The sequence below is a fragment of the Sus scrofa genome, chromosome 4 (genome assembly GCF_000003025.6).
Source record: "Sus scrofa isolate TJ Tabasco breed Duroc chromosome 4, Sscrofa11.1, whole genome shotgun sequence".
Taxonomy (NCBI): domain Eukaryota; kingdom Metazoa; phylum Chordata; class Mammalia; order Artiodactyla; family Suidae; genus Sus; species Sus scrofa.
In genome coordinates, this window is record NC_010446.5 from 32,824,436 (window position 1) to 32,845,176 (window position 20,741).

The 20,741-nt window shown below is 40.0% G+C and overlaps 1 protein-coding gene across 3 annotated transcripts in view; it reads left to right on the top strand.

Annotated features, from left to right (window-relative positions):
- Window positions 1-20,741, top strand: part of DPYS (dihydropyrimidinase) — an 88,338-nt gene that overhangs the window by 33,284 nt on the left and 34,313 nt on the right. For all 3 annotated transcript variants that reach the window (XM_021089028.1, XM_013996559.2, XM_001925251.5), the window contains 3 exons: window positions 4,196-4,352; window positions 5,591-5,732; window positions 8,733-8,875. In XM_021089028.1, coding sequence (XP_020944687.1) covers window positions 4,196-4,352; window positions 5,591-5,732; window positions 8,733-8,875 — 442 coding nt within the window. The remainder of the gene's footprint in view (window positions 1-4,195; window positions 4,353-5,590; window positions 5,733-8,732; window positions 8,876-20,741) is intronic.

Consider the following 20,741-nt stretch of genomic DNA (forward strand, 5'->3'; position numbering starts at 1 on the left):
ATGGGGCTTAGGACTTTACCATGCGAATTTTGACAAGGAACACACTTCAGCCCATAGCATGAAGTGACTACAGGATCCCAGGAAGATGCTAGGTACTTTCCTTTATGTTAATTTATTGGATCCTCACAAAATTGCCACATTAGAGGGACATTATAATCCCATTTCACAGACAAAAACTGGGACCAGAGTTCCTGTCATGGCTTAGTGGTTAACAAACCCAATTAGTATTCATGAGGTTGCAGGTTTGATCCCTGGCCTCATTCAGTGGGTTAAGGATCCTGCATTGCCATGAGTTGTGGTGTAATTTGCAGACGTGGCTCAAATCCCACGTTGCTATGGCTGGGGTGTAGGCTGGTAGCTGCAACTCCGATTCAACCCCTAGCCTGGGAACCTCCACGTGCGGCCCTAAACAGACAAAAGATAAAAAGGAAAAAAAAAAAAGAAAAAAGAAAAACTGAGACCAAGAGCAATGACTCATCCCACACAACATCACCAACTAAAAAGTAGCAAAATCAAGATTTGAACCTAAAACTGTGTATTCTACTTTATAATGCTACTTGTAGGTATTTTCCTTTGCAATTATTTTCTCTTTGTAAATGTAGTATTTTGAATCCAAACAAAGCCTAGGAATGTTCTATTCTATCCTTCCAGCTGAGAGAAAAGAATTTTTTTTGCCCACCCCATGGCATATGGAGTTCCCAGGCCAGAGATCAGATCCAAGGTGTAGTTGTGACCTAAGCTGCAGCTAACGCCAGATCCTTAACTCACTGTGCTATGTCTGGGATCGAACCTGCATTCAGCACTCCCAAGACACTGCTGATCCCATTGCAGCTCAGCAGGAACTCTGTGGGAGAAATTATGTTTATAAAAGTGTTTGGCCTTCTGTTTGGCAGCCATGCTTCCACTGCAAGACATTCATGCCAGGTTTTCTGCATCTTTCATCCCTTTCTAACAGACCCCATGACTTGATTACATGCTGCTCCTAAATCTAGACAAGAAGTTAACATCTGCTCTAACACTTTCATCTAATAAACAATGGGTAATCTGGTCAGGGATGGGGGCGAGTTTGACGTGTTCCATTATTTGGAAATCTTAAAAATCTCTCAGCGGGCAAAACTCCTTTAAGTGGGAGATTGCATCCTAAGTGCAGATTCTCTTCTGGATTTGAGCCAAAGGATGGAGAAAGAAGGAGAACGTTTATGAGGGGACAGAGTACAACATGCTGTGAAACTTGCTGAGACAGTGGGAGGAGATTAATGATGAAGATGTGCTGTCTCCCAAGAGTAGTTGAAACCATCTGGTTTCGAATGTAGCTGGGAAAGTATCAGACTAGGACAGACCTAGGACTTTTCATTACCAACCTATTAAGTGTAGTAAAGGAAACCAGAAATTGGAAAATTGCTTAACCACATCCACAAATAGCTTGTGGTTGACTCTTAAAAATGCATTCTCTTTACCAAGAAATGAAAAATGACCCTTTTTTGCTACTAACATAGTGCATATGTCGTGTTATCGGTATTCTGGGCTTCTAATTCTGATGTACCACTTACTTACTTAGCCCTGTGGACTAGTTAGTCTTAGTGTGGGTCTGTTTCTCTCTCAAACCAGTGTTTGGGTTGCCATGAAGGTCAAATAAGATAGGTGATCTTCAAACTATATTTTCAAACTCTATAGTGCTAAACATAGGCTACCTATTTTTATTATTACTTTACTTTTGGACCAAATCTAACAGAACTCGCCATTCTGCTGAATTATCCAGTTTGATTCTTCAATTTATAGATTAGGCAAACCCCTTGTTTTCTTTCCCCTTTTACTGCTTGCACACTGTTTAATCTTTTGAAAATGTCTTAGAATCACTGTGACATACAGGGAACAACTGTTGGGAATTTTTACTTTTTATTTTTTTTTCATTAAAAAATATTTACAGATGCTTAATGAGGAAACAGTGGAACATAGCCCTGTTAACAAAGAGCTTGTTGTATACATCCCCAAAGTGGATGCCACATTGTAAAGGTGCTAAGCCCTTCCAAGGAAATTATCTGTCATCTGGTTTCAGAACAGTCCTGGCAGGCTCCTGTAGATACTGACACTTTTAATTTTTGCTGAGAGCTATTAAAATTGTAGAACTTTGGGAATTGTATTCCCGTACCACGTTGATGGGCCAAATGATTGAATAGGACATGTGATAAGAATCTTTCCTCTGTGATGAAACACCATGAAAAATCCTGAGCTGGCAGCTTATAAAGTGATTGTAGATCACGTATCTGAGTTTCCCATCATCCAGGCATCCATAAGGAGGTCTCTTGGAATAGGATGGTCTCTTCATGTCTGCAAATAAAACACTGTGTCCATCCTATTCTCTCTCCAGTAAATAGTACATTACCTCTTAGTTCACATTAAAAGTGATTGCTTCTTGTTCTCTACAGCAGAAGGAGACACTAATGACATTTCCTCTTTTCTGGGAATTGGACAGTAAGAAACAGGAGGGAGGTGGGATTCACCCAGTGCGTGTGTGTGTGTGTCTTGAAACTGAAGGATCTGAACAGTGTTGAGTTCTTCGAGGATACATTTTATTGACCATAGTTTGTTTGGTACTGGGTTACTTAAGAGGCAAAGTTTGCTAGGCTTCAAGCAGCGTTGCTTTCATGCCTTTTCAGATTCCTAGGCTAGCTGGAGGAAGGTGGCTCGTTTGGGGGAGAAATGATCTGTGAGATAATAGGGTGCTATGTTCCAATTCAGTATGACTCAAGCAGCTGGTGGCCATCCACTGTCAGGACTCTCTGAGGAAATCAGTTCATCTCAGTTATATATCAGGATTTCAACTAAAGCCTGGCATCTGGTTAGCTGGAGTGAGGTAATTTGGTGTGCCAGCCTCTCTTTTCTATGCACTCTCCTTTATGACTGCTTAGATATGATCAGGTTGATGCCAATGAATCTATTATGCTGACAAATGCTAATCAGAGATAGGCTCCTGATTTTAAATTCAAATTCACTATGCACTATTAACTTTTCTAACATTGTGTGCTTTTGATGGCCTCATTTGCATGATTTTATAAATATGCATTTCTGGCTACAATTTTATTATCTGAGTGTTCTTTTATTTAACATTTAGAGGAGTGTTTTTTTTTTTTTTCTTAAGGGTGTGAAAAGGTGATCAGTCTGTTTGCAACAGAGGTGGAGTATGGCTGGACTCCATATGACCATATGCTCATTCGTCAGCAGGGTGGTAGAGCATAGAAGTTAGGACCATGGGCGCCAACATGCTTGGATTCAAGACCTATCTCCTCCACTCCATCTATGTTGAGTGCATGTAATTTAACTGTACAGAAGTTGTTTAACCCTGTATGACTTACCCTCGTTTTTTTAATGGAGATAATAATAGCATGTCCTAGATAGGGTTTTTGAGAAGATTCCATTAAAATAGTGCATGTTTCAGCCAGTTTCTGCTAGGGTACTCTATAGTAACAAATTAATCTAAAATATCAGTGGCTTACAACTGCAGAGATTTATTTCTCATTGATATTCATGTTCATCATGGCTTGTCCCTGCCTCTGCTCTATATTCTCTTCATTCTGAGACACAACTGAAACAGCAGCCTCTGCTGGTCTAGTGAAAGAGTTAAAACTCCTTGTGGCTTTAACATCTATTCATATTTAAGTGGCCAAAGTAAGCCATGAGGCCATGGGGCCAGGCCTCATATCAGGGAGTGGGTATAGTCATCTCCTAAAACGTGTGATGCCCATTGACTGGAATATAGTAAATGCTCAGTAAACACTAGATTTTATTTTATTTATTTATTTATTTTGTCTTTTGGCCATTTCTTGGGCCGCTCCCGCGGCATATGGAGGTTCCCAGGCTAGGGGTCGAATCGGAGCTGTAGCCACCGGCCTACGCCAGAGCCACAGCAACTCGGGATCCGAGCCGCGTCTGCAACCTACACCACAGCTCACGGCAACGCCGGATCGTTAACCCACTGAGCAAGGGCAGGGACCGAACCCGCAACCTCATGGTTCCTAGTCGGATTCGTTAACCACTGCACCACGACGGAAACTCCAGATTTTATTTTTAAATCCTATTTGGAGAGGTAAATTATTTACCTAGTTTAGGTAGGATGAGAAGACTAATCTTTACGTGTTTGTTGAATGGCTCTCTTAAGAGCAATTTGAGGTGCTGAACGCGACCTTGAACTTTCCAGGGAAGGTGGTCTATGGAGAACCCATTGCAGCAGGCCTTGGCACAGATGGCACTCACTACTGGAACAGAGACTGGCACCATGCAGCCCACCATGTTATGGGTCCACCCCTGCGACCAGACCCTTCAACGCCTGACTTCCTCCTGAATCTATTGGCTAAGTAATCATTGAGCAGATGATTGTGACGTCTTTTGCTAAAATAAGATGTTTTGCAAGTCTCAGGTTTGAGTGTAGGAGATCTGGTTCCACCATCTGGACCTTCCATTGGCCTCCCAGTCTTCTGTTCTACTTGACCTGACAGGTCCTGGGGACTCTCTCATCTGGAGACCAAAAAGCACTGGCTTAATTATGTTATGATGTGGTGTCAAAATTTTTCCTGGCCACAGAGAAATCAGATCATATTTTCTAAAATTTTACTCTGTTCTGATTCTTTTGTTGTCTTTTCTGTTTCTTGTTGCCTAGGGCCAGGTCTCGTCACTATGCCTTATTTTTATCAAACAGAATATTCTTGAATATATTTGCATGCTGCTATAAGCCAGGAACCAGATGTGCCTGTGGTATGGGAACAAGAGATTAGGATCTAGGGCAGAGCCCCTAGAGGGGTGAAAGGCCAGGCCCTGCCCTCAAGAGGTTATCCCCATGATAAGCCATTCAAACTATTTTCAAATGCTGCTTTCTGGAACATTATGGCTGTTTTTCTTGAGTAATACACCCCATTCCTGGACAGCCTTTCATTCCCCTTTCATGGACACTCAGATCCAAGTTAACAAAGAGCTTTTCACAGCAGACTGTACAGTTTGTTTACTTGCCTTTTCCTTTCAGTTTGCTTCCGCCTTCAGACTTTTATATCTTCAAGATTGCTCACAAGTCAAAGCATGATTCCTGTTGCTGGTGATGTCGATATCCTCACCCAGCATCACACCTCTGCCCATCACAACATTGCCATTTAGCCAGGGGCTGCCTCTGTTCATATGGATCACCATGGTTCACCTTCGTGTGGTACTATACTCATAAGAAATTTACATGTACATTATTGCTGGTGATCCTCAATAATTGTCATCAAGTGTATATTAATTACTAACTTCTATATGAGAAACCGAGCATTGAACAAACTCCTAATCACAGAACCAGTAAGTAATGGGGCTTAGAATCCACTTTTTCTGACCTAAGCATGATCCTGCATCATGCTTCTTACAAGAGTATTACTCTCCCAAAGCTTTCCATAAAATAGACAGAGGTGAGTAAAATCTGTACTTGAAAAAGCTACTCATGCTCCAATGCATTTTTCTGCCTTCCAGTTGAGAATGGTGTCAGGAGGTCAGGGAAGGTTATGGTAGTTTCCTGCTGACATGTTCTGTCTAGTCACCCCCATTGGTCTCATGTGTTTCTCTTTCACAGTGATGATCTAACCACAACAGGGTCTGATCACTGCACTTTCAACACCTGCCAGAAAGCTCTTGGAAAGGATGATTTTACTAAGATTCCCAATGGAGTGAATGGTGTTGAGGACCGGATGTCAGTAATCTGGGAAAAAGCCGTGGTGAGTTTCACAGGATTTGGTCTGTTTTGCCTAATTCTTCAGCCAGGATCTGGCCCATTTTAGGACCAGAGTACCAAAAACTTTCATAAGAAGCTTTTGATTGTTTTTACTACAGAGGAGACTGGGAATATGAGAGCATCGCCACAACTATGCCATCCTCAAAGATGATCAGGAGAATAATTTTCTTCTCTGCATGGCTTAGAGGATGCATTACACGATGACATTAGGAGATAAACTTAGATTGGGTACCAAGAGAGTAATTCTTCAAGTCTTTGGGATGTAATAGCCCTTCTGTTTGATTTCCATGTTTTTGAATCCCAGTTCCTCATGTGCCACTGATATAGATACTTATAACGATTGAAACAACATGAAGAACTTTTATTATGTTCATACCTCCTTTTCATACAAAAATGTAGATGTCCCTTTTTAAGAACTTTTAATTTTTTTTCTTTTGGTCTTTTCTAGGGCCGCTACCATGGCATATGGAGGTTCCCAGGCTAGGGGTCCAATCAGAGCTGTAGCCGCTGGCCTATGCCAGGGCCACAGCAACGCGGGATCTGAGCAGCATCTGAGACCTACATCACAGCTCACGGCAACGCCGGCTCCTTAACCCACTGAGCAAGGCCAGGGGATCAAACCCGAAACCTCATGGGAACCCATCGTGGCGCAGTGCTTAACGAATCCGACTAGGAACCATGAGGTGGAGGGTTCGATCCCTGGCCTTGCTCAGTGGGTTAAGGATCTGGCGTCACCGTGAGCTGTGGTGTAGGTCGCAGACGAGGCTTGGATCCCGCATTGCTGTGGCTGTGGTGTAGGACAGCGGCTACAGCTCTGATTGGACTCCTAGCCTGGGAACCTCCATATGCCTTAGGAGCGGCCCTAAAAAAGGCAAAAACAAACAAACAAACAAGAACTTTTAAATATTATGTTTTGAAATACCTATGTGGTCACATTAACAATAATCCCAAGTATAGAAATAGATTTTTTTATTTCCTGATTTAAAAATTTCTCCCTAAGGATGAAGAAGAATCAAATAGCTAAATGTTTGTATATTATTCTGTACAGCCAGCTAACAGATGTCATTGCAAAGATCAGTAGGGGAGAAGTGCCCAGTTAGATCTGAGATCCTTGTTGTCATGCCATTCTCACCTACCTCTTAGAACCCCTCCCTTAGATGACACATTAATCACATCTTACACATCTCAGAATCACTTATACATAGCAGTCACTTCTAGCTCTAATTATCTACCACTTAATGTCACTTTTATTTCCCAAATGCCTTTTCACCTTCATGTCTTCCGTTCTACTTTGAGGCCATCTCTTGCTTGGACTATTGCAGTAGTCTCACAGCTGTTTCCTCTGCCTTCAATCTCTGGATTGCTACAATCTACTCTGTACTCCAGTACCAGAATTACCTTTCAAACATCAAAATCTATTTGTGCATTGTCTTCTCCAGAACCCTTTAATTCTCTCCATTACTTATTGGATGATATTTGAAAAATTAATTTACATGTAAGCATCTTCAGAACACCTCTAGAGCCCTATCTCCTGTTAATTGTCTTTTCCACCCCCTTTTACCTCTTCTCTAATTATAATCATTCCAGGTGACTTCTCTATCTTTTTGCTTAGACTTTCTTGATAACAGTCCATCCTTTCACTTTGAGCTTGTATTATTACAATGAGTAATTTCATTGCGGCAGATTTTCATAATATATAGTATATAAATGGCTTTAAAGTGATCGCATACTTCTTAACATATACGAAACTCTTATTTTCTGAAACTTTAAGATGTTAGGTTTATTTTATGGTAATATTGCTTTTAAGACATAGTTCTTAATTTTTTTTTTTTTTTGAGACAGAGACCCTTTGATAAATAAACCATAAGGATGCTCTTGCTATTTAAATGTACATAGAGATACATTCTCAACATTAAAAAAAATAGTTTTAGAAGGATGATATCCCACTAAAGTTTGTCTATCTTAAAATCTCTCGCAATAGACTGTCCATGGACATGCAATTTTAAATAGCAGAATTTGGATTTCCTGCTATGGCACAGCGGGATTGGTGGCGTTTTGGGATCATTAGGACGCAGGTTCAATCCCTGGCCCGGCACAGTAGGTTAAGGATCCAGCATTGCTGCAGCTGTGGCATAGGTTTCGACTGTGACTTTAATCTGATTCCTGGCCTGGGAACGCCATATACTGTGGGGTGGCCAAAAATGAGGGGGGCAAAAGAAAAACACAAAATGGAATCTCTTAGTTGATTTTCCCCCTTCTAAAAGCATTGTTTCCGGGAGTTCCTGTTGTGGCTCAGTGGGTTAAGGACCCAAAGCTGTTTCTGTGAGGATGCAGGTTTGATCCCTGGCCTTGCTCAGTGGGTTAAGGATCTGGCATTGGTATAAGCTGCAGCATAGGTCACAGATGCTGCTTGGTTCAGTGTGGCCCTGGCTGTGGCAAAGGCCCCAGCTGAAGCTCTGAATCAACCCTTAGCCAGAGAACTTCCCCCATATGCTTCAAGTGCAGCTGTAAAAAGAAAAAAAAAAAAAAGTATTATCTGCTGATTTAAAGGTCTATCTTATTTTAACTCTATAATATTCCATCTACTGTCTACATGATCATCTCATAAATCTTAGGTCTGCATGAAACAAGCCAGATCATAAATATAGTAGGTGGCAGTGGTAGACTTTAAACAAGAATTGAAAATATTGTTACTAACATTTGGCTTTTGTCTGTGTGATACTGGGAAAAATTAGTGGGGGTGTTTTCTTAAGCTGACAGGGTTTTGAATAGTTATCCTTAGGCTTCCATATATAACCCCATTGTAATCATTATGATTATTTAATATTTATTAGAATTTACAGATGTGTTTGGCTCCATGATAGAAGAAATTAAGTGCAGTTCTATTTAGTTCTAAGAGATACAATCATGTAATTTTATTGATAGATTTTTAGTGTTTTATCATTGGAACAAATATATTTTTCTTCCTTGAATTGTTTTACAGCACAGTGGCAAAATGGATGAAAACCGATTTGTGGCAGTTACTAGCACAAATGCAGCTAAAATCTTTAATCTCTATCCAAGAAAAGGAAGAATAGCTGTGGGCTCAGATGCTGACATTGTGATTTGGGACCCAAAAGCTACAAGGTAAGTTTTTATATTCCTTGGCTTCCTCATGGGGAAAAAGCACTAACTTGCAAAGAAACTATTCACTGGCCTTGATCAGCCATTTCTTATTAGGTGATTTATTTAGCCAGGCTCAGGTATTTTGAGCCTCTGCATAAGATAAAGGTTGGATGTACAAACATTCTTTTGTTTTCCTTGGCATAGAGGAGGCAAAAGTTGTGTTGCTTACCATTCCCTGGAAATGCATATGTGTGGAAGAGCAATATGAATTTCCCACTCCAGTGCTTGGCAAACACCTGAGTTCACATAGAGGAAAGGTTTGGGGCCATGGAGAAAAGGAAAGGCTTAGTATGAAGAGGGCTGCATTGAAGACTTGAAATAATTACAGCCTTTTTAAATCTTTCAGATAGAAAAATTCCAGCACAAAGGATGTCGCTTTTAGTTAGCCAAATTTTCCAGCTGAGTTCATCTTGAGCCTGTCATTCCCAGTAGACTCCAGCTTTTTGTTTCCAATTTCCATAATTCTATGTTAATATTGCAGATTTAGCTGATTCCGCCAACTCAGAAAAGCATTCAATAGAGACTGAAGCTTTGTTAATTTTTCTGTATAGGATGTTGGCACAGACAACACCTGCATCGTGATTTGTGTTTTTCATAAACTCTGCAATTATAATGGAGAAAATCCCCCACACTTTAACATTTCGGGTGTGTGTGTCCATGTGTGTGCTTGCACATATTTGTGTGTAAACAGAGATATGATAAGACCTTCTACCTTCTTTAAATAGGCATTTATTCAAAGTCTATTAAATGTTTTATTGTATTAAACAAAGGTCTATGCAGGCATACCTTGTTTTATTGAACTTCACAGATAATTGTATTTTTAACTCTTTGAGGGTTTGTGGCAAATCTGCATGAAGCAAGTCTATCCATGCCATTTTTCCAACTGCATTTGCTCACTTCATGTCTCTGCGTCATATTTTGGTAATTCTTGCAATATTTCAAACTTTTTCATTATTATTACATTGGTTATGGTGATCTTTGATGTTACTGTTGTAATTGTTTTAGGATGAGCTGGGCCCAAGTGAGACAGTGAACTTAATCATTAAATGTTGCGTGTGTTCTCACTACTCCACCAAACAGCTGTTCCCCCATCTCTCTCCCTCTCCTTGGGCCTCCCTATTCCCTGAGACACAACAATATTGAAATTGGGCCAATTAATAACCCTGCAGTGGCCTCTAAGTGTTCATGTGAAAGGAACAGCTTCATGTCTCTCACTTTAAATCAAAAGCTAAAAATGATTAAGTAAGGAAGACAAGTCGAAAGCTAAGATAGGCCAAAAGCTAGGCATCTTGCACCAGACAGTTAGCCAAGTTGTGAATGCAAAAGAAAAGCTCTTGAAGGAAATTGAAAGTGCTACTCCAGTGAACACACAAGTGATGAGAAAGTGAAACGGCCTCATTGCTGGTATGAGGAAAGTTTGAGTGGTTTGGATAGAAGGTCATACCAGCTGCAACATTCCATTAAGCCAAAGCCTAATCCAGAGCAAGGCCCTGATTCTCCTCAATTCTATGAAGGCTGAGAGAGGTGAGGAAGCTGCTGAAAAAGAGCTCGAAGTTAGTAGAGATTGGTTCATGAGGTTTCAGGACAGAAGCCATCTCTATAATAAAAAGGTACAAGGTGAAGCAGCAAGTGCTGATGTAGAAGTTGCAGCATGTTAGCCAGAAGATCGAGTTCAGATAATTACTGAAGATGGATACACTAAACAGATTTTCAATGTAGATGAAACAGCGTATTTTGGAAGAAGATGCCATGTAGGACTTTCATAGCTAGAGAGGAAAAGTCAATGCTTGGCTTCAAAGCTTTAAAGGAAAGGCTGACTCTTATTAGGCGCCGGTGCAGCTGGTGACTTTAAGTTGAAGCCAATGCTCATTTACCATTCTGAAGATCCTAGGGGCCTTAAGAATTATGCTACATCTATTCTGCCTCTGCTCTATAAATGGAACAACGAAGCCTCGATGACAGTACATCTGTTCGCTGAATATTTTAAGCCCACTAATGAGATCTACTTCTCAAAAAAAGATTCCTTTTGAAATGTGACTCAAAATTGCTCATTTACTATGCACCTGGTCACCCAAGAGCTCTGATGGAGATGTACAGTGAAATTCATGTTGTTTTCATGCCAGCTACCACAACATCCATTCTGCTGCCTATGGATGAGGAATAATTTCAGCTTTCAAGTCTTAATTACTTATACATTTCATAAGACGGTGGTGGCCATAGATAATGATTCTTCTGATGGATCTGGGCAAAGTCAGGTGAAAACCCTCAGAAAAGGATTCACCATTCTAGATGCCATTAAAAACATTCATGATTCATGGAAAGAGATCAAAATATCAACATTCACAGGAATCTGGAAAAAGTTGAGTCCAACCCTCATGGATGACTTTGAGGGGTTCAAGACTTTAGTGGCGGAAGTAACTACAGATGTGATGGAAATAGCAAGAGAACTAGAATTAGAATTGAAGCCTGAACATGTGACTGAATTGCTATAATCTCATGATAAAACTTTCATGGATGAGAAGTTGCTTCTCATGGGTGAGCAAAGAAAGTGGTTTCTTGAAATCTATTCCTGATAAAGATGCTGTGAAGGTGTTGAAATGACAAAAAAGGATGTAGACTATTATGTAAACTTAATTGATAAAGCAGAGGCAGGCTTTAAAAGGATTAGCTCAAATTTTGAAAGAAGTTCTGCTGTGGATAAAATGCTATAAAACAGTATTGCATCTACCAAGAAATTGTTCACGAAAGAAAGAGTGAATCAATGCAGCAAACTTTATTGTTGTCTTATTTTAAGAAAATTTCACAGCCACCCCATCCTTCAGCAGTGATCATTCTGATATTAGTCAGAAACCCAGGCAAGACATCAAGGCAAGACCCTCCACCAGCAAAAAGATTAGGACTTTGCTGAAAGCTCAGAAGATGGTCAGCATTTTTTAGCCATAAAATAATTTTTAATTAGATACATATATTGTTTCTTTAGACATGATGATATTGCACATCTAATAGACTACAATACGATATAAACATAACTTTTATATGTCCTGGGAAATCAATAAATTCATGTGCCCTGTATATTGTGATATTCACTATATTGAGGAGGTTTGGAACCAAACCTGCACTATCTCCGAGGGGTGCCTGTATTCATCCAGGTTCATTATTCAGTGGCGCCTCCTCTTCCACAACCCTTTCTATCCTGTTTCTCACATTGTGGAGTTTTCACATTGAAAAAGATGTATAATGATAGTGCAAAATATTCTGATCATGGCTTAGAGAAAGGGTTGGAGAAGAAAGATGTAGAATTAAGTCCAAGAAATCCAAAGGATGCCAGATCACTTCAGTACATCCTGCCAAGTAAAGATTATATTTCTCCATGTTTCAAAAGGATATTAAAACAAGAAAAGAAAAACAAGATCTCCAGTTTTTTAAGAGAGTCTGAGGGTCAGAGAAATAGAACACTATATATAGTTCATCTGCCTTCCTGGTCACCACAGGCAAAATAACTGAAGACACCTAAAAATGAAAAAGGGCTGTAAGACATGACACCAGCCAAACTAGATAAATATAAAATAGCCATAGTAGTACATACCTTGTCTTTTTGTAACACTTTCCTGGGTTACAAAGCATTTTCATATTCCTCATGTGGTTCTAACAAAAACCGTACAAAGTAGCCACAGTAATTATTAATATCTCATACAGATGACAGAATAGACACTCAGAGATCTTAAATGACATGCCTGGGTCCTCTGGCTTGGTTTTTTTTTTTTTTTTTTTTTTTTTTTTGGTCTTTTTGTATTTTCTAGGGCTGCACCCATGGCATATGGAGGTTCCCAGGCTAGGGATCTAATCGGAGCTGTAGCTGCCGGCCTACGCTAGAGCCACAGCAATGCCAGATCCAAGCCGAATATGCGACCTGCACCACAGCTTATGGCAATGCTGGATCCTCTACCCACTGAGCGAGGCCAGGGATCGAACCTGCAATCTCATGGTTCCTAGTCGGATTCGTTAACCACTGAGCCATGATGGGAATTTGAGATGGTATTTTAAAAAATTTTTAATTGGAATATAGTTGATTTACAAGGTTGTGTTCATTTCAGGCATACGGCAAAGTAAATCAGTCATACATATACATATATCCATTCCTTTTCAGATTCTTTTCCCATATAGGTTATTACATATTATTGAGTAAATTTCCCTATGCTATACAGTACATCCTTGTTACTTATCTATTTTATATATAGCAATGTATATATGTATTAGTCTCAACTCCCTAATTTATATCCCCCCCATGTTTCCTCTTTAGTGAACATAAGTTTGGTTTCAAAATATTTGAGTCTGTTTTATAAATTCTATTGTATCATTTCTATTAGCCAACACATATTAGTGATCTCATATATTTGTCTTGCTTTGTCTGACTTCACTTAGTATAATAATTTCTAGGTCCATCCATGTTGCTGCAAATGGCATTCTTTTTTGGCTGAGTAATATTCCATTGTTTATATGTACCACATCCTCTTCATCCAGTCCTCTGTCAGTGGACATTTAGGTTATTTCAGTGTCTTGGCGTTGTAAATAGTGCTGCACTGAACATAGGGGTGCATTATCTTTTCAAATTATGGTTTTCTCCAGGTAGATGGTTGGGTCATGTGGTGATTCTATATTTAGTTTTTTAAGGATCCTCCATACTATGTTCCATAGTGATTGCACCAGCTTACATTCCCACCAACAGTATGGGAGTGTTCCTTTTTCTCCACACTCTCTCCAGCATTTATTGTTTTTTGATGATGGCCATTCTGACTGGTGTGAGATGATGCCTTATTGTAGTTTTGATTTACATTTCTCTAATAATTAGCAATGACAAGCATCTTTTCATTTGATTTTTGGCCTTCTGTATATCTTCTTTGGAAAAATGTCTATTTAGATCTTCTGCCCATTTTTTGGACTGGATTGTTTGTTTTTTTGATATTCAGCTGTGTGAGTTGTTGATATGTTTTGGAAATTAATCCCTTGTCAGTTGCTTCATTTGCAAATATTTTATCCCATTCTGTGGGTAGTCTTTTCATTTTGTTTATGGTTTCCTTTGCTGTGCAAAAGCTTCTAAGTTAATTAGGTCCCGTCTCTTCATTTTTGTTTTTATTTTCATTACCCTAGGAGGTGAACCCAAAAAGATGTTGCTGCAATATATGTCAAAGAATTTTCTGCCTATGTTTTCCTTTAAGAGTTTTATAGTCTCTGGTCTTATGTTTAGCTCTTTAATCTAATTTGAGTTTATATTTATGTGTGGTGTCAGAAAGTGTTATAATTTCATTCTTTTACACATAGTTTCCAGTTTTCCCAGCACCATTTATTGAAGGGACTGTCTTTTCTCCATTGTATATTCTTGCCTCCTCTGTCATAGACTAATTGACCATAGTTGCGTGGGTTTCTTTCTGGGCTTTCTATGCTGTTCCACTGATTTATATTTCTGTTTTTGTGCCAGAACCATACTGTTCTGATTATTGTAGCTTTGTAATAAAATCTGAAGTCAAGGAGACCAGTTCTTCCAGCTTCAGTTTTCTTTCTCAAAATTGCTTTGGCTATTTAGGGTCTTTTGTCTTCCCATACAAATTAAAATTTTTTTTGTTCTACTTCTGTGAAAAAAAATGCTGTTGGTACTTTGATAGGAATTGCACTGAATCTTTAGATTGTCTTGGATAGTATAGTCATTTTGGCAGTGTTGATTCTTCCTCCTTCAGCTTGGTGTTGATGAACTGGGACCAGGACCTACTACCATCAAGCTCTCAGACTGTGCTGGTTTTCATTATGCCTAGAGCTTAGTTATACATAATAAGCAGACATTGGTAGAGAAGACCCAGCACTAAAATCAAATGCTAATATGTATCCTTACCTCACCCCCCCAAAAATATATATAAATATTTAATTTCCTATTACCATTACATAATAAAGTGAAGGATGGGTATTATATAAGAAATACTAGAGAACTAATGAGAGAAAATAATAGAAAGAAACTTAAAAGCACAGAAACTTTTTAGTTTGACCTTAAATTAGTTATTCTTAGGCTAAAAATGAGGGAAATTAGCAGGTAATATATAGGTCTTAAAAAAACTAAACATCTGGATCATTATGGGCTATTCTGAAACAACTGAATAAGAAAGAAGGACAAAGAATGTTATAGAAATCAGTAGCTAACACTTTTGAGAGAGCAGTCTAAATTTATATCATCTAAAAACGTGACTCAAAGAGACATAATCACAGTCTATAAATATCCTCCAAGCACAATATATGTGGTAAATAAGGAATGTGAATTATGCACAACCTTGAGCTTAGGTCATTTTTCTTTGTCCAGTTGTCTAAGGGAGACAGTGCTTTCCACCTGGGTTGGTGTTGTCCTCAGACATTACCACAACCAAGGAAACTCTTAAGGCTGGAGACACCCAGGTGTAGGGTTAAAACGAAGATCCGCAGGGAACGGCCTGCCCATGGTTCTCCACCCTGCTAGGAACTAGACCGGACAGCCATCCCTCAGCAGAATGATTTCGTTTCTCCTTCCCCTTTGAAAAGGAACATACTTTTGAACAAGGAGAAAATGTGTTTATCATGGTATACATCCAAAGAGAATTTGATGGAAACCGGGATGTTGATTCCTTATTTAGGTCGATCAGAACCCCAGCCTTCTCTATTCTCGGCCTGCTTGTTAGAAGAAAGGTGCTCATTGGTGTGGGCTGCTCCTGACCCCAAATGAATGCTGATGACCCCAAGGAGGACCTTGTCTGGTGCTCGATAGTATTTTTAGCTTTTCCTAACTGTCTATACATGACCATAGGTGCCACTGTCCTACCTCTGAGACAGCCTGCTTTCCTCGCCCTGCAGAAGGAGTTCTCTGGAACACGCACACCTACACTGCACCATAGCCTTTATTCACTTCTGCTCATGAACAGTCTCAAAGTCTAATTTCATTTTTTAAAATAAACATTTTAGGGAAAACCCATTGTGGCACAGGGGGTTAAGAACCTGACTAGTATCCATGAGGATGTGGGTTTGATCCCTGGGTTTGTTCAGTGGGTTAAGGATCCAGGGTTGCCACAAGCTGTGGTGTAGGTTATAGACGCGGCTTGGATGTGGCCTTGCTGTGGCTGTGGTGTAGGCTGGCAGCTGCAGCTCTGATTTGACACCTAGCCCAGGAACTTGCATAAGCCATAAGAACTTACATATGCCCCCCTCCCCCAAAAAATGAATAAAATAATATAAAATAAACATTTTATTTCAAAATAGTTTTAGATTTACAGAAAAGTTGCAAAGATAGCAGAGAGCTCTCAGATGCCCCACACTCATTTTCTATTATGATTATATTTCATTACTCTGGTACATTTGTTACAATGATTGAACCACTATTGATATGTTGTTGTTAATTAAAGTATCTACTTTTTGAGACTTTCTGGGTTTTGCTTCATATTCTCTTTCCATTCCAGAATCCCATCCAGGACACTCCATGACATTTGGTCATCATGTTTCCTTAGGTTCCTCTGGTCTTTGAGAATTTCTCTGGCTTTATTTTTGATGACCATGACAGTTTTGAGTGTTTCTCTCTTTTTATTTTTTCATGTTTCTCTCATCATTAGCCTGAGGTTATGGGTTTGGGGAGGAAGACCATAGAGGCAAAGTACCATTTCCATCACATCCTTTCAAGGGTACCTGCTGTCAGGGTGACTTCTCACTGCTGTTTTTTTTGTTTGTTTGTTTGTTTGTTTTTTGTCTTTTTGCCATTTCTTGGGCTGCTCCCGTGGCATATGGAGGTTCCCAGGCTAGGGGTTGAATCGGAGCTGTAGCCACTGGCCTACACCAGAGCCACAGCAACGCGGGATCCGAGCCGCGTCTGCAACCTACACCACAGCTCACGGCAACGCCGGATCGTTAACCCACTGAGCAAGGGCAGGGACTGAACCTGCAACCTCATGGTTCCTAGTCGGATTCGTTAACCACTGCGCCACGACGGGAACTCCTCACTGCTGTTATTGACCCAAATCAGCTGTGTCTGGTTTCTCCACTGTACAGCTACTCATTTCTTCCTCTTTCCATATGGTACTTTTTAGAAGGGAGGTACTTGGCACAGCCCACACTTAAGGAGTAGAGAATGATGCTCTAGTGTTACGTTTTAACACTGATTCTACATCCCCAGAGCCTGACCCAGTTCAATACAGAGTAGAAGCACAATAAATGTTGAAGGGGTAAGTGAGAAGGATATAGGTCTCGCACTGGATGGAACACTGATGTGATTAGAACATGGCATACACTCTATTATATACTTGGAGGTTGGTAAGAGAGTAGGTCTTAAATGTTCTTGCCACAGGAAAAAAAAAAAAGATTATGTAACATGATGGAGGAGCTTTGGCAGTAATCATTTTTCATGTATAAGTGTATCAAATCATGTGTACCTTAAACTTACACAATGCTACATGTCAGTTATATTTCAGTAAAGCTGGGAAAGGTAAAAAAAATGGCATAAAGTAAAACTGGAAAGATTTTATTCAGCAACAATTATAGTGAGAGGAAAAGTAAGAAGCATAGCATTTCTTCACACTTTTAACTTATTGCAAGTTATCAATAAATAATTGTGGGAAGAATAAGTGAATGAAGGTGAATAAAGGAGAAAGAATTTTCCAAGGAAAGGAGGAAGCTGCTTTTCCGAGTGTCTTTTTTTTTGCCGCACCCATGGTATATAGAAATTCCTGGGTCTGGGATTGAACCTGAGCCACAGCAGTGACAATGCAGAATCCTTCACTGCTAGGCCACCCCCCTGCCCCCATCATTTTTGAGGCTGGGGAGCAATTAGTTTTTTAAGTAGCTTTTATAAGGAGAGAGGAAAATGAAGTTAACAGAGAGCTATTTTCCTGGTTCTTTCATTCATGCATTCACTCAGCAAGTAGTACAGCTAAGAGCCAGAAAAGAGGGCTAAAGTCGTACGAGAGCCAGGTCTGCTGGGAAGCCGACAGTCTATGGAGAAGGGATAGATATAAAGTCAAATAGCTTCAGTGTCAGAGGAATGTGTTAAGAATATCACATGCACGGCAGAAACAAGATGCCATTGACGTTTAGAGAAGGAAGATCATTAGTGCAGTCACTGGCATAGGACCTAGGACCACAGGAGAGAGGAGAGGAAATGAGACTTCTGAGCCTGCGAGTCAAGGCTAAACATTCAGAGGAGATAAACTGAGGCATTAGTGGGAGAGTCTGAGTGGAGGCAGTTGAGGCAAGAGAATAGAGAAGAGAATAGATCTAAGAAAACAGATTCAGGCCGTGGAAGGGAGTGGGAGGATGAGGAGGTCATGGGCTGGTTCTCTCCAAGTTGTTTTTTTTTTTTTTTTTTTTGGTATTTTCTAAGGCTGCACCCATGGCGTACGGAGGTTCCCAGGCTAGGGGTCTAATTGGGCCTGTAGCCGCCGGCCTACACCACAGCCCACAAACATGGGATCCGAGATGAGTCTGTGACCGACACCGCAGCTCATAGCAACACTGGATGCTTAACCCACTGAGTGAGGCCAGGGATCGAACCTACCACCTCATGGTTCCTAGTTGGATTCGTTAACCAGTGAACCACGATGGGAACTCCTCTCTCCAGTTTTAATTTTTATTACAGACAGGCAATTTTAAACTGTGGAGAAGCATTGTTTAATCAAATGAACAAATATATATTTTTATGTATATGATTTTTTTGCAAAAAAAAGATACTTCTTTTTATTTTACCTAAATGATTTTAATATTATCTGAAGGCTGGTTACATGGAGGCTTTCTATCTGATCACACCAGTAGCGGTTGGATAGAATTTTCCTTTGAAATTTCCAGAAAGATTTTAGCAAAAACAGTTGCCCAGCAACTGTTTTGACTAGTTAGTATGTCAAGTGAGAGCAATGTGCATTTCACCCTAGAGCCTGAAGAGGGCGCCCATAGCCCACACTGAGCCAGGGGCCCCAACCAGGCCATTCTAGCTGCTGGTTATGCAAGAACAAGCTGGCCTCTGGAGGATGGATGCACTTGCTAATGATTTTTGGCTTCATGGTACATAGATGTTTTCCTTTATTTTTTTCTTTTTTAAAAATTCTCATTACTTATTAATGGCATGGAGAAGTAAATATACTTGCAACACAATCTGTAACCTTAAAAGTGGACTGCATTAAAATTACTGAGGCAAATCAGGGGAAAGAAAAGCAGGGCAGCTTTGCCTTTTCTCTTTTAAACCTGTAAAAAAACAGGTAATTCCAGGGTGAAGAATCTGACATGTGGTAATGGGTGAGAGAGGATCGGGAGTGGGAGTCTATAGAGAAGGTTTGGACTTCCTGATGAAATATTACTTACACCTGTAAAAAGTTCCTGCAGACATCAACTACAGTAGCTCTTCTGTGTCATTGCACAATCAAAACAAACTACATTTGGTGCATATGGAACATTCACCTATTTCAGAAGTGAAAAGAGTCTGCTGTGTTCAGCTGACGGCCAACAGTTTTGCTTATGACAAAGGTATGTGTCCTAACACGTCACTACTTGGGTCCTAGCTTCCAGTTTAAGGACACATTGCCTATCTAAATGTTTGGCCCATTTCTGTAAGATGTCTTGGTACTTAGAGTCAGGGGGACAAAATCAGGAGTATGATTTTCATGTGATGTCAAAACAGAATCTTGTGGTATCTTGTGGTCAAGAGACCAGTTAAATTGGCCAATTTGTTAAAAACCTGATTAGAGAAGATGGCATGTAAGTTACTTGCAAGCCCATAGCAGCAGCAGTAACTCATGTTCTAGCAATTTAAGACTATCCTATGAGCTTCTGTTCTTCTGTATTCATTAAATAGCACTTAGTTACTATGGCAACTGTCCCTTTTCAGTATTTATGAGCTGCAGGGTATCTCACAGAATCTGAAGCACACAAACACACAGCTAACACATTGTATGCACTGGGAGATTTAATGAAGACTGCTAGGCTGGATCATATTTTGCAAAGGAGGCATACTCTGCTCATAGTTATTTTCGTTTATTATTTTTTGAACTCGGTTATAGCAGACTCTGACCTTGAATATGCCATTCTTGAAGGCATTGTGCCGTCTTTCCTGCTTAATTTCCTTCCTTTTTTCATTGAAGATAGAGATAAATGAATTTAACTATATTCAGAAAAGAGTAATGACTTGCAGCTTATGAAAGTGCCCCTCTGGATTCTAGAGAGGGCCTCATGTGTGAAAGAAAGCAGGGGAAGAATGACTATTTCATCCCTGAGTGGGGATTGTGAGACAGAGGGGGAAAGAAGAAATAAGGAGTAAGGTGCCCTTTGGCAAATAGTGATGACTTGGATTATTGTTATAGCTGTGTTATTAGTGGCTATTTCATGGAAGCTACTAGGCATTTTCCCTTGACCTTGCACATTGTGTATCATTTAACTAATTTGTACACTGTGATCTTCCATCTCAAAGAAGCGTTTGTGTGCACACATACTAGCATACACTTACACAAAGGCACATAAACACAGCAGCCTTTTATCTGCTTGCTAATGTTGGTCATTTACAACATTCACACTCTGCTTTTAATGCATTTCTGAGAGTATTTATAACTCACTCCTCTCCCCCTCCCCAAACCCACACCATCACAAAGGGAAAAGGGAAGGAGACCCAGGCTTTGTAACAGGTGGGGGTGGGATGAAAATGAGGATGGTTTATTCTGTGGTTTTTCACCACATTGTCTTGCAACATTCAAGGAGGCAGCATGGCAGCAGGTGGAGGTTGTCCAGGCTCTGCATTTGCACAGCTGTCCAGGCACCTGTCACATCATAGTTACCGTAGATTTATAGAGAA